The 14473-nt window shown below is 46.0% G+C and overlaps 1 protein-coding gene across 4 annotated transcripts in view; it reads right to left on the bottom strand.

Moving 5' to 3' along the window:
• SLC4A5 (solute carrier family 4 member 5) overlaps positions 1–14473 on the bottom strand; it is a 611906-nt gene that overhangs the window by 144678 nt on the left and 452755 nt on the right. For all 4 annotated transcript variants that reach the window (XM_086943571.1, XM_086943570.1, XM_086943572.1 and 1 more), the window contains 2 exons: positions 12029–12097; positions 10082–10255 (listed from right to left, as the gene is read on the bottom strand). In XM_086943571.1, the coding sequence (XP_086799697.1) occupies positions 10082–10255; positions 12029–12097 (243 nt within the window). The remainder of the gene's footprint in view (positions 1–10081; positions 10256–12028; positions 12098–14473) is intronic.

Below are 14473 nucleotides of genomic sequence, written 5' to 3'. Positions count from 1 at the left end.
ATCAGTACTCCAACCGTACTTCCAAAGGTGGGGTCATCCAGAGATAGACCTGTTCGCCACAAAGGAGAACGCAAAATGCCAAAGCTTCGCCGCCAGGTTCCCACACCCGCAATCACAGGGCAATGCGATGTGGATGAACTGGTCAGGCAAATTTGCGTACGCTTTTCCCCCAGCACCTCTGATACCGCTGGTGGCACGCAAGCTCAGGCAGCACTCGATGACTCTCATCCTGGTTGCTCCAACGTGGGCTCGCCAACCGTGGTACACCACGTTTCTGGAACTCTCCGTGGTACCGCATCAAAGGCTTCATCTCACTCCCAGCCTTTTGACGCAGAGCCATGGCGACATTCAGCACCCAGATCCGCAACAGCTCAACCTGGCGATCTGGCTCCTGAAGTCCTAGAGTTTGGCTACCTCAATCTACCTCCCGATTGCATGAACATCATTCGGGAGGCAAGGAAGCCCACTACTAGAGCTTGTTATGCGGCTAAATGGAAGAGGTTTGTCATCTACTGTGTTAACCACGATATTGACCCGCTAGATGCTTCCATTCAAAACATCATTTGTTACCTGTTCCACCTGTACCAATGCAATCTGGCATACTCTTCCATCCGCATTCACCTGTCTGCTATGGCAGCATACCTCCAGAATAGGCAGCACCTGTCACTCTTTAAGGTCCCTGCTATCAAGGCCTTTCTGGAAGGACTCAAAAGGGTCATTCCATCAAGGACCCCACCAGCTCCAGAATGGAACCTCAATGTGGTTCTTACGAGGCTGATGGGTCCTCCCTTTGAGCCACTGCACTCTTGTGAGCTTCAGTTTCTGACTTGGAAGGTTGCGTTCTTAGTAGCAATTACATCGCTACGGAGGGTTAGCGAGCTGCAGGCGCTCACCATCCAAGAACCTTACTTCCAGGTACATGCTAACAGGGTGGTGCTCCGCACTAACCCTAAATTCCTACCCAAAGTGGTATCCCAATTCCACTTAAACCAGACAATTGAATTGCCGGTGTTTTTCCAAAACCCAGAGACACTGGCGGAGCGCATGCTCCACACCCTTGATGTTAAGAGGGCCTTGATGTACTATGTAGACAGGACAAAAGATTTTCGCAAAACCAAGCAGCTTTTTGTTGCTTTTGCCACACACCACAAGGGAAACGCTATCTCAAAAGCAGGGATTGCTAGGTGGATAGTAAAGTGCATTCAGATCTGTTACGCTAAAGCTAAGCGCACCCTCACTATCCCACCGAGGGCCCACTCCACCAGGAAGTTGGGGGCCTCTATGGCTTTCCTAGGTAACATTCCCTTAGAAGATATCTGTAGAGCAGCCACATGGTCTACCACACATACTTTCACTAAGCACTACTGTGTAGACATGCATTCCAAACAGCAGGCAGCTGTTGGTCAGGCTGTTCTAAAAACACTTTTTCAGACTGCTGCAGCTGGCACGGGCGGCCGCCGATAATGGAGGGACTGCTATGTATTCTATGCACAGATATGAATTCAGCAGCCCACATGCCTCGAACTGCAAATGCTACTTACCAGTATGCATCTGTTCTTGGCATGTAGGGCTGCTGACATTCATATCGCCCACCCTCCTCCCCGGCGCCTGTAGCAGCTGCAGTATTCATTCATATATATACATATGCTCAAGCATGGTCATCGCTCACATTCTTCACTCCATCTCTGCCAATGGCTAAAAACAATCTGGGGATGGAGGCGATGCCCATGCGCACTGTAGTCCAGGGGAGGAGCCACCTATCTCGTGATACTTCGAAGACTCTTCCAGGACAACAATGTGCAATCATCCGGACCCAACACTAGGTGGCAATCTATGCACAGATATGAATGTCAGCAGCCCTACATGCCAAGAACAGATGCATACTGGTAAGTAGCATTTGCAACTTGTGATAATGTTTCTACTCAGAACTTTATGCATTTTGTCCTATTTTGTGAGTTTTTTTGCACATTCAAAAACTGTTCATTTTACCCATTTTAAAAGGCAAAGGTTTTATACAGGCCAGACCTGCTTTTATATATTTGCAAATGTTGACAAATGTTTGGGAAATTTTTAACATAGCTAGTTTTTTGATCGCTACGGTCAGAATGAGGAAAAAGAAAAGGACTGCTATTATTGAGTACATTTTAACTGTAATAAATTATTCCTGTGTATACTGATGATCAAGAGCTCGCTTTATCTGTATTATGTGTTGAAGTTGAAGGGTTTTGTAAAGCGCTCGCGCACCATGCAGTTTCTTGGCGCTGCAGACGGATTAGCACTGATGGGGGATAGGAGGTCACTGCGGCGGGAATGCAAGGGAAAAAAGGTAAGTCTTTAGAGCTTTGCGGAAGTCCATATAGATGGGGATGGACCTAATGGCAAGGGGAAGGGCGTTCCAGAAAGGGGGGGCAAGGGTGGAATACCTCATGCCGCCGAGTTTTTTCCTCCGAAAGCGGGGAACACTGAGGAGAAACAGAGTGGAAGAGCGTAGGTCTCTATTAGGCACATAGGCTCTGATCTTAGAGTTGATAAAGTCTGGAGCCATGCCAGCCAGGGCCATAAAGATCAGACAGCCCAACTTGAATAGAGAATTCTCCAAGATGGGCAGCCAATGGAGGGTTTTTAGCAGGGGGGTGACTGGATGGGACTTAGGGAGTCTGTAGATAAGCCTGATTTTGAATTAATTGTAGGCGCAGGAGTTCGTAGGCAGGAATGCCTACAAACAGGCCATTGCCGTAATCAAGGCGGGATAAAATCATTGCAAGAAGGATGAGTTTAAGGGCTGTGGCAGAGAAGAAACGAGAGATCTTTCGAATGGATCTAAGGGAAAGAAAGCATGATGAGACCACGGTACTGATCTGAGGCGCATAGTAAGATCCTGGCTGACTTTGATACCCAGAGTTTTCACGGAGGCAGAGGGTAAGGGGGGGAGCCAAGGGAAGGGGGCCATAAGGCAGAGGTCCAAGGACTGGAAGAGCCACCGGTCAGCAACAGCTCAGTCTTGTCGGGATTTAACTTTAAATGGTTGCAATTCATCCAGTCGTAAATAAACGTCAGGGTAGATTGAAACTTAAGAATAGAATCAGGGGAAGAAGAAAGGTCGAAGATGAGCTGGAGGTCATCGGCATAATTATATAACGTGACCTCCGTTTTTTGCAAAGCGGTTATAAGAGGATAGATATAAAGATTGAAAAGGAGAGGAGAGGGAGAAGAACCCTTAGGGACCCCGCAGGGGACAGTGCAGGTGGGGGCAGAAAAGCCCTCCAGCTGTACGACCTGGGTGCGGTTGTCTAAAAAGGAGGTGAGCCAGGCCAAAGCCGAACTCCGAATGCCGGCACCCCCGACACGGTCGAGAAGGATGGAATGATCGACCGTGTCGAAGGCGGCGGACAAATCGAGGAGGACCAGGGCCTGTGGGGTGTTGATGTCAGCACTCCTCCTGAGCTCATCTAGAACGGAGAGGACAACAGACTCAGTAGAATGGGATGGGCGAAAGCCAGCCTGATGAGGGGCTAGAAGGTGGTTTTCCTCGATAAAAGCGGAGAGGCAGGTAGTGACGTGGCTTTCCAGCATCTTTCCCAGGTAAGGGAGTAAAGAAATAGGGCAAAAATTAGAAAGGGAAGTGAAATCAGCACCAGTTTTTTTCAAAATGGGAATAACTTTGGCTGATTTGAACGAATCAGGGACAATTCCTTGAGTGATGGAAGTATTAAGGAGGGTTAGTGGGGGTTTAAAGCAAGTAAAGAAAATCTCCCTCAGAATGTGGACAGGGCAACAATCGGAGGTAGACCCGATTTCACCTTCTTAAACAAGATATGAAAGGCTTCCTCGGAGATCAGGGGGAGTTGGTCAAGAAAAGGAGGGTTAGGCGGTGGCTGAGGGCAGGAAAAAGAGGGAGGAGACGAGGGAATATTGCATTTTATGGTTGCAATTTTTTCAATGAAATATTAATTGAGGGAATTGCAAAGAAGTTGTGAGGGGACAGGCTTGGGAGTGGTTCTGTCCGAGGTTGCTAGTTCATGAAGATTTCCTTGGGTTTATTTGCCGCAAGGAGAATCTTAGAAGAGAAGTATTCTGATTTTGCTTGAAGAATGGCCTTTTTATAATCCAGGAGGAACGTCATGTATTGTATTTTTAGTGTAGGGCAGTAATCGCGCCTCCAATGGCGCTCCACCTGCCTGAGTGTAAGTTTTTGAGCCTTGAGTTTGGGGGTAAACCATCTATTAGCCTTGTGGGAGCGGCATGTTCTAACCAATTTAAGAGGAGCCACAGAGTGTGGCAAGGTCTACTTGATTCCAGTTCCGTGCCCAAACATTTTTAGGCGGGGAGGATTTATTATCAGTCCCGAGTTTGTGAGAAAAAGAGATCAAAGAGTGATCAGACCAAGTGCAAGGGGAAACTAAGGGAGAAGAAATGGATAGGTTGGCTGACCAGATCTGATCCAGGGTGTGGCCATGTATATGGGTAGGGGAGTGCATCTGTGAGGTGAGGTTCAGGCTGTGAAGAGAAAATGTAAAATCTTTAGATATATGATCCTCACGAGGGTCACTGGGCCAGAAATTGAAGTCACCCAGTACCAAGAAGGAGGAATTGTTGACCACCAAAGTGGCCATCAGTTCCTGCATAGCAGGAATGAAAAAAGGCATGGGTTGGGGAGGACGGTAGAAGAGTGCGCATCTAAGTGGAACCGCTAGAGAGACAGAGCGAGCAACTAAAAAATCAACAGCAGTGATAGAGGGATAGGAAAGGAGTTGAAACTGGAGATTGGAGCGGGCTATCAGGGCCACTCCTCCTCCAGCCTTCCCTTCCGGGCGATCAGCTCGGAGAGCATAATATGGGTCAGGGAGGGCCGCTAGAATGTCAGGCAGGGAGTCAGATTAAAACCACGTTTCGGTGAGAAACAGAATGTTCAGCTTGACAGTATCCAGGAAGTAAAATAGCTCCAATTGATGTTTAACCGCAGAGCGGGTATTAAGAAGATAGACTGTTGCCACAGACGGGGGACTGGGAAGAGACTAAGGGGAAACCTCCAGTTTAACGGTCAGCAGAAGGGGCCTCTGTGGTCCAAGCATCTGGGAGGGTAAAATGGCAGGATTTGACTGAAGTATGCCAAGGTTTTCTATGTGGGCCAGAGTGGGAGCACTGAGAGGCCAATTGCCTTGCAGTGCTTGGAGCTGTGTAGAGGAATAATATAATAATTGGGCATAGTGACAGGCCCCGGTAGGCCGCGGACGGGCGCAGAGGGCTTGCCTTTGGCGCGCCACCGGCGTGCCCGCTGCGCGCGTCCGCTGCGTGTGCGCATAGGCCCTGGGATAAATAGGTCCGAGCGCGGGAGTCTGGAGCGCTGACCTTACCCGGAAGTGTGGGGTAACCCCGAGAGCCCTCCGATCAAGCGGCACACAGCCATGTCGGACCGGAGCTGGGGTGAACAGGCAGGTGAATAACAGCAGTAATCACACACAAAGGTATTTAAAATGTAAATAGCGGTTTAAAAGTTATCAGATAAGCGGGAAGCACACATGCACAGCTAGCGACCACCCACTGCCACCGGGTGCTGGTCACGTCGGCCGCGCATGCGCACAACCCCTGAGCTAAGTAGGTCCGAGCGCGGGAGTCTGGAGCGCTGACCTTACCCGGAAGTGTGTGGTAACCCTGAGAGCTGTCCGATCAAGCGGCACACAGCCGTGTCGGACCGGGGCTGGGGTGAACAGGCAGGTGAGTAACAGCAGTAATCACACACAAAGGTATTTAAAAAGTAAATAGCGGTTTAAAAGTTATCAGGTAAGCGGGAAGCACACATGCACAGCTAGCGACCACCCACTGCCACCGGGTGCTGGTCGCGTCACGTTGATTGTGCTTTTGTGCTCTTGTAATATTTTGAAGAAAATGTTATTGTGTTTTTTTGTAGTATGCTTTTATGGTTTTATTTAACCGAATAAAGTGAATTTGACTGCCTGATAATCCTTATGATAAGTAGCAAGTTGGATTTTTTGTATTTTGAGAATCAGTTACACAGTAAGTGAAAATTGTCATATTATGAAAACACAGTTGCCAGAATAGGCGACAGTTGCCAGAATAGGCGTGTAGTGGTAAATTGTTTCTAAATGAGTTAATACAACCTCTGAATGCAATTGGTAAGAGTAAGGAACAGGCTCTATATATACTACACCAAAATGAGGTATAGTGTGTATAGAGTCCAGGTGACCCCAGAGGTAGGCAGAGGTTAAAGTTAGATAGAACCTTACTATCTATTTGTGATAGAGTGGTTGAGCAGTAAGGCAGTATCAGAGGACATTGTTGAGCATTTGATGTACACACACAGTCAGCAAATGAATTCACACTCTCAAGAACTGTTGTTTTATTTTTAGAACCATGCAAGCCTGGCACAGGTCAGCATTAAATACTTTTCAGTAATAAGTTACTGAATATAGAACAGTTCGAAAATGCAGTAGAAATTGTACTTTGTTTGATTTAAAGGGGATGCAGTAGGTTGCAACACTTAGCAAATACAGTACATTGAAATGAATAGGCTTTTTCAGTAAATTACAGGAAAGTTACTTTTTTAGTTACTTTTCTAACTCAGTGCTGGATATCTAGATTCAGCACTGCGACATTTCCTGCAAACAGGTAAGTAAATAAGTTTTGGGTATTTGTGCGATTTTTAAAGAATATTTTCAGATTTCAAAACTCCACACTTTTTGGAAGAAAATTGTCAGTTATCCTATGGAGGAAAAACAAGTTATCAGTTCACAGGCAAGTTATCAGCTGTGGGAGTTAAGGTTCTGGGGTTAGACTCAGGGGTCCCCCAGGGTCAGTGATGCACTCTTGTTACACCCTCAGCAGCACTAGGGCGGCCGGGTGCAGAGTGCTGAGGCCCAATGTTATCCAATGGGGGATAGGGGGCCTCCGGTTGGTGGTTGTTGGCAAGCAGGGCACTGGGTTGTGGGAGCAAAGCTCCTAGGGTTAAGGTCAGAGCAAGCCCTGACTTTAACCCTTGCTGGGGAGACAAAGTAGCACAAAAGGTGTACCCTCAACGGCACTGGGGCAGTCGGATGCAGGGTGCTGTTTCGAGGTCGGGAGCCCTGTTGTTTTCAATGGAGAACCTCCGGTTTGCAAAAGCACTGCAGGCAGGGAGACAAAGGACTTCTTTGTGCGACCACCACTTCGAGAGGTAGGTTGGGAAGTTAAGGGTTGGTTAGGCACCGTTGGTTTGGACACCCAAGGCCATGGGGCGTCGGGTGCAGTGGTGCCTTTTAGGGTCAGATCTTCTTACCAGCTCCAGGTTGCGGTCATGGGGGCATTCTGGATTTAGGCTGCAGGCGTTGGCTGGAGGCTTGAGGCAGGTCAGGGGTCGCCGGATCTTGGGTCAGGATCACCGGGGTGACCTCCTCGTGATGTTTTTCCTCTCGACCTCATGCCGGGTTCCGGCGGGTGCAGAGTGGCCTGGATTCGCGGTCTCTGGCTGCTGCCAGAAGTTGCAGTTGAACAAATCCGGTGTTCACAGGAGAAGCAGTCTTTGGAAGTGAAGGCAGGCAGGTCCTCCAGGGTTTTTGAGGTTGCTGGCTGCAGGGCACACTGGGATTTCCCAGGAGCAGGTTCAAGGGAAGAAAGGCCGGTAGAGCTGAGGCCAAGTCAGTGAGCTCTTCCTCTTGTTAGCTGGCTGCTCGGATTTTCAGTCCTTCTTCTTTTCTTCTTGTCATTTCTAGATCTGAGCAAGCAAGATTCAGGGTGCCCCCTAAATACTATATTTAGGGGCATTACAGGTAGGTAAAGGGCAGGGACCAATAGGTCCCTTCCCTGGGGTGGGTACACCCCCTATTGTGCCACCCTCCAGTGGGAGGGGGACAGGAGCCTGTTCCTAGTTGGCTGGGTTCCCCCATCTCCAAGATGGCGGGGACTCAAGGTTGTGCTTCACTTCTCCTCCCCCACCTGAGGGTTGGAGTTGGCAGAGGTGGGCAAACCTCTTTCCTTCACTTGTTTTTCCCGCCGGTTCTCCCACCAGTGGGGACCAGTTGATTAAAACAGCCAGTGGTCTGGGGAAGCTCACAAAGGCAGCATGCCTTTAAAGCTTCCCCCTCGTGAACCCTGCCCATCCTGGGGGAGGAGACTTGGCACCTTGTCCCAGGATGTACATTGTTTCAGGCCCCAGAGAGCAGCAGGCTCTCGACCCAGGGGTCCAGAAACATGTCTGTGGTGGCAGTCTAATCAGCCATTCAGTCTGGACACTAGAGGTTGGTTAGTTTTCAGGGGGCGTCTCTGAGATGCCCTCTGTGTGCATTTTACATTTAATCCCACACTGGCATCAGTGTGGGTTTAATGTGCTGAGAAGTTTGATACCAAACTTCCCAGTTATTAGTGCAGCCATTATGGTGCTGTGGAGTTCGTAAGGACAAACTCCCAGAACCATATACTCTTAATGGCAACACTGCACTTACAATGCCTAAGAATGGACTTGGGCACTGTAGGGGCACAAGGCTCATGCCCTGTGCCCTCACCACTGAATTAGTGCACCCAGCTGGAGGGGTGGCTGATCTAGGCCAGGGCAGTGCTCTGTAGGCATGGCAAACAGTGATGTGTGCCATGTCGACTTTTCACTTTGTTCTGCAGCAAGACACACAGCCTGCAAAGGAAATGTGTGTATGTGTAAAGGTACAGGGCCTCTAATGGTGGCACAATAAGTGCTGCAGCCCTTAGAGGTCTTCCCTGGTCACAGTGCCCTGGGTACCTGTGGTACCATTTACCAGGGGCTGACCTGTGGCCAGAGATGCCAATTGGGTTAGTTTTGGAAAAAGAACACAGGCCCAGGGAACCTAATCATCAGGGACCAAGGGCACACCAAGAAAAAGTGCATCAGTAGTCTGGCAGAAAGTGGGGGTTTACTGCAACAGAAACCGACTATCCTACAGTAAGTCAATCAGAAAATTCATGAATACGAAACGGTAGGAATCAGGTTTGCACCTCATTGACACCATTGTAAATTCTGGAACAAATGTCTCCATGTGCCAGAAGACCTCAGTCTCAACATTCAAGTTCACAAAGTGCATGCATTATAATCCTGTTTAGTCGAGAGGTAGGGTTCCCAATGCAAAGAAGAGTGGCACAATGTGAATGGTACATTGGGAAGAGCATGCAGCAGATCATGAGAGCAATGTCTGCTCCCATACAGATGGGGGCAGACCGCACACGCAAGGTATAAGCTGTCTGAAAGTGAAAGTTTACCCTTTGTGAATGATTACCACCTGCACATGGCAGCAGGTGATCATTCCATGCTTTGCAGCTGCCGGATCTTTCGCACAGCAGTTGTGCATTCCATTGCAAGTTGCGACAGAGAGAAATGGTCGTTTTTCCAGCGACTGCCCATGTAGGGCGTTACACCGGGCGGTGACGTGGGGTGGGGGAGGGGCAGTGTGGGGGTGTGTAAAATATGGGAAACAGACGATTACAGGTAAGTAACGTAAAAAATAAAGAAACCGAATTTTGTTGCGTGCGCTGCAACGTCAAATGCGATGCATCACGCGCAAGAACATTCGTTTTATAAATTGTTTATGTTACTTACTTGTAATCGTCCGTTTCCCATATTTGACATACCCCACCCTGCCCCTCCCCCGCCCCACGTCACCGCCCGGTGTAGCCCTACACGGGCCGTCGCTGCGTTTTTCCCTCAGACGTGAGAAGGTTTGTATGTCATAAACTCTTTAGGTAAAATGTCATCCAACAGAAATATTGCGTCCTAAATATTGATAATAAAAATATTGTTCCATTGGATGGAGATGTCTAAAATTCACTAAAGCCCATGATAATTTTGTCAGTCAGACAATATTTTGGATACAATATAGTCCACTAACATATTCAGTGCGATATGCAATGCACTTGTGTACATTGCAAATTGGCACTTTGTATTTGCAAAGTCAGCTGCAACTGTCTTTGTGAACGTGCATTTCCTTTGTGGCTCTGCGCCATTATGTTCCTATGAAAGCAACTGGAATATTACATCGGCCATTGGAACAAATAGTTTTTATTGATAGACAAGTTCACACAAAACAGTCTTTGATAACTGAAAGTCACATAAGAGTTCACCTACCATGACTGGGAAAATGATGGCCGCCACTGTTGATTTCAAAACCCAGAGCACACTGAGGCAGACAATCTGGACAACAGTGAAAAGGTGCACTCGACGCAAGGGAACATGCCGCAGATACGCATAATCTGGCTGGTGTTTTGATGGCATCAGGAACAGTTTGCAGCGGTCCCAAAACTGTAAGCATCACAAACAACAAGTACCACCACACATTTAGTAATCTAAATAGATGATACCTTAAAATGCAACGGGTTCGTTATTCATACAATAACCTCAGCAAATTACCTCAGATAGAGGCAGGGATTTAAGTGGGATGAAAATATTTTTGGGAGTCCCTCAAAGGGGCGTGGTCTATGTAATTAAGGGCGTGGCTTAAAAACAGGTAAGCTACAAATCTGTACATAGCATAGTGTGCCGCCCGACTTGTATTTTGCATCCAGATATATGATGCAACAAGTAACATCATTGGACTATTGGCTTTGTCAATGGTTGTTAGTTGTATAAGATAAATAAGCAGCAACTATGGCGGGTATATAATATTGAAAAAGCTTCCACTTAAAGCCCTGGTGACACCACAACAATGTTGCTGCTCCGGAGTTTCAAATAGAGAAGGGAAACCCAGAGAGAAAATGACTCTTTTTCGATGCTGATGACGAGCTCAGCTCGTCATCACCCACGGGTGTCGTGTGCTGATGACGAGCTGAGCTCGTCATGGTGCCACTAAAATGGCAATTTCCAGCACAGGGGGGGGGGGAAACGCCCAGCAGCCATGTGGTTAAAGGATTTCCCTTTCCCTAGCACACTCACTTGGCGTGACGTCATGCCCTAACTTCTCTACTAGTGAGAAGTGAACAGTGTGAGCATGCGCACATCTATGTGCCTGCTGTCAATGCAGTCTGGAAAAAACTGACGGACTGTGCCAGGGCCCAAAACAGAGCCCGATAGAGACCCGTTTCGAGGCCCCCTTTAAAAACTGAGCACCGGTGGGACCCAGCCCACTTAAAGCCCTGGATAGAGGTAAGGAGGACACAAGCTGTATCTAAATACTTTGTAAAGTACGGTCCACATTACAAGTGGCCCAATAAGACCAATTTGGGTGGAAACAGAAGTTTCCACTGAACAGGCATTAAGAGCTATATAAAATTATTACATGTATTTCTGGAGACAACTTCTCCAAATCAAACCAGAACAATACTGTGGCAGGAAAAAGGCTTTCAATTTGGTGCTAACATATGGAATTTGCTGTGGTATCAGGAATTATTCTCCAATCCATTGGAATCCATCTACGAGGGCTTATATTGCTGTTACTCGGAATGCAAAGCTTATGATTTTACAATACTTATAACAATAAGAGGACTTCCTTCCCATTGTTAAATTACAAAATATACATAAACTAAGCGAGTGTACTATGTCCATAGCGTGTTATTTATACTATTAATAGTAAGGTAATATGTTATGCCACTACTGAGGTGCTTTATGTATTTTGTAAAGTCGTCTGGTTCAGTAAGGATGAAATCTTGAGTGTGGCATAATTGCTTCCAGTTTCTTCTGTTCCATTGGTATGGTAAGGCATTGAGAGTTTCATTACAAAAAAGCAGAGTGTGTCGATTATTCATCTTTGCATCACAAGAAACATTTGTACTTTTACGTAGAAAACATACAGAATATATTTTGTACATTATAGCTTTTTATGCAATATTGGTAGTTTTTTGGGGAAATAAATATTTAAAGATAGAAAGTATAAATAAATCATAACTTTACAGGAAGGGGCTAAAGACAAAAGATTTCAGGGGGGACAGAAGCAGTACTACAGAGAAGAGAGGGGAGCTGCATAGAGGGGCAAGACAAAGTAGGGCTTGCTGCAGAATATGAGAAAGGAACGATGAAAACAAAAGAGAGAGAAAAGGAGTCGAAGGGCATAGTGCTGACATAAGAGAATGAAACTCATACCTGGATGCCATTTAGGGATGCAACTCCCATGTAAAGGAAAACACCGTACAGCACTGGCATAGGGATGTACTGCAAATATAAAACAACATGAAAGAAAAAGTTTATATTGACATTTAAAATACACATATAATTTAGCAATGACCAAATGCAATGCTTTGTTATCTCACATGTACAATTGAAATAAATAACGTGTGTCATTCATTTGAACCATGTGAGTCATTGTTCAAAAATAACTTTTAGGCAGTAAGAAAAAGTCTGCCAGATTTTTGAGGAGTACACAACACACGCCCAGTTGAATGCACTGTATTACATAATTCCTCTCTCTTTCTCATACAACAATAAAATGGGCGCAGTTGGCGTTATGTGTTTTTGTAACAGAGAGAAGCTAGATAATTAGGCTGGTCCCTTCACCTCATGGGGCTAAAAGGTATTGAACCATCTATCAGCTGACATGAAACTACAGGCGGTTGTCATCACTCTACAAAACATCTATCCACGCCCATGGTTCTGTTGTCGTGTTGCTAGGGACTGCGTTGGAGTCTTACGACAACTACCAGAAGACTGAGCATGAAATCCTAAGGAGGTCCCTTCAGCCTGTGGCATTTAGTGCTTCTAAAGTGCACCTCAAACCCGCTGTGCGGTACACCCTTGGTTCTGTCATTGTGTTGCTGGGGACTGCGCTGACTCGTAAAATAATACATCTACCAGAAGGTTTGGGGGGAAGGTGAGAGGAAGCCCCTCTTGCTTGTTAGAGTGTGTCTCTATCCTGCTGTGTAGGGCGTCCTTGGTTTTGTCACTGTTTTGTGCTGCACTCTTACAAGACTACAACTCCCAGACAGCTAAGACTCAAGGTGGTCGGATGCACCTCCTGGTTAAGACATTCAGGAGGATAGTTACAAGGGACTTGTGCCATGCTTACACCACGCAACATGGTACATGCACTACCCAAAGCCCCAAGTCGAATTTATGAAGCCACGCATAGCCACTTTGTGTGGCTTTAAATGGCTTCACAAATATGTAGTAACACAACGCAGTGCAAGTTGCTGCGTCGCCTTACTCTGCACAAGGTAGGCAATCCTTGGGCATTGCAGGAGGTGTTCCCATGCCACTTTCATGTTTTTTGATGCATTGCCAGAATTACAAGGACTTGTAAATATGGAAATGCGTCAAAATCGTATGCCTTCCCAGGTGAGGCTTAACAAGGAGAAATATCTTTATACTTCCTGTTTTTTCTTCTTTCTATGTGTACTGCAGACACACATAGAAAGAAAAAAGCTCCTCTTTGGATTGTTTTTTCGGCAGGAAGGAATGTCTTCTTGCACAAAAATAATCCTGCCTGTGCCACAGGCACAGGTCTATATCTGCCTTTTCTCTCAGTCTATGTATATTCTTACTTCCTTGCAATTCATTTTTCTTTTGGAATATTAAAATGGTATAATATATTTAGACTGTTTAGATATGAACTTATAAGTATCTGCACTTTAGCCACCATTTGTGCACAAACATAAAAAAACTACATGTATTATATTTATGTTCCAGCCTTGAAAAAGTCTCTAAAGACAAAACACGTGTTGGCTGATCTTTGCTGGAAGTGTCAGTATACAGAATAAATCAACAGTGTAAAGCTTGGAGTAACAATTGGATTCTGTGTTTTTCGTGTTTCGGAGAGGAAACAAATTATTTGTATGCTCTTTTACAAGGATTGACATTTTGTACTGAATACTGTACTCATGCTTACAAATATCCATTACTTTTATGGTTATATCATTGTCTGTGAGGGTGTTGAATGCAGTTCCGATTGAATGCGTATTGGTTGGCCATTAGTTTTCGAATGTACAAGAGTCACCTTTGGTAGTAGGGTGTCAGAACTGCAATAGCACCTCTGTGTATACAATTCTTTTTCTAATTTCCCTCACCAACTAATTGATTCATATAAAGCCATTGTACGAGATGCAGTATTTTTCCCATTTGGGTCCACTACTACCACGCATAATTTTTGCATACTGTGTCTTCTATTATTATACTGTAGACAGATAGACTTGTGATGGCCCCTGCTCTGCAAATAATAAACAAGTCCCCAATAAACTTTTAGGGGTGCTTTAGCTACCAGCTTGACTCCCAGGGGACCCCAAATTATCATATACGCAGATATTCAAAGATAACCAGCTGATTCAAATAGTGACCCTGTCTGGGACAAGTATTGCTGCTCCACAGGTTGCTATCAATGGTGATTCATTTGTACATAGTGCTCAGGAGAGGCATATTGTGAAAATAGGTAATAGAACTACTGCCGTTAACAATGTACAATTCTAAAAAATCTTGGCAATAACCTGGCCATATCGGCGAGAGAAATTAAATAGTCTAGAATCTCGCCTTTTGTGAAGTTATTTCTTGCAAAAGCAGAAATATACTGCTTGATCAAGCAACACAAACAGACATTGATAA

This window comes from Lissotriton vulgaris, chromosome 11 (genome assembly GCF_964263255.1).
Source record: "Lissotriton vulgaris chromosome 11, aLisVul1.2, whole genome shotgun sequence".
Classification (NCBI taxonomy): Eukaryota; Metazoa; Chordata; class Amphibia; order Caudata; family Salamandridae; genus Lissotriton; species Lissotriton vulgaris.
Note: the sequence above shows the minus strand (reverse complement) of the source record. Positions and strands in the feature narration are given on the sequence as shown.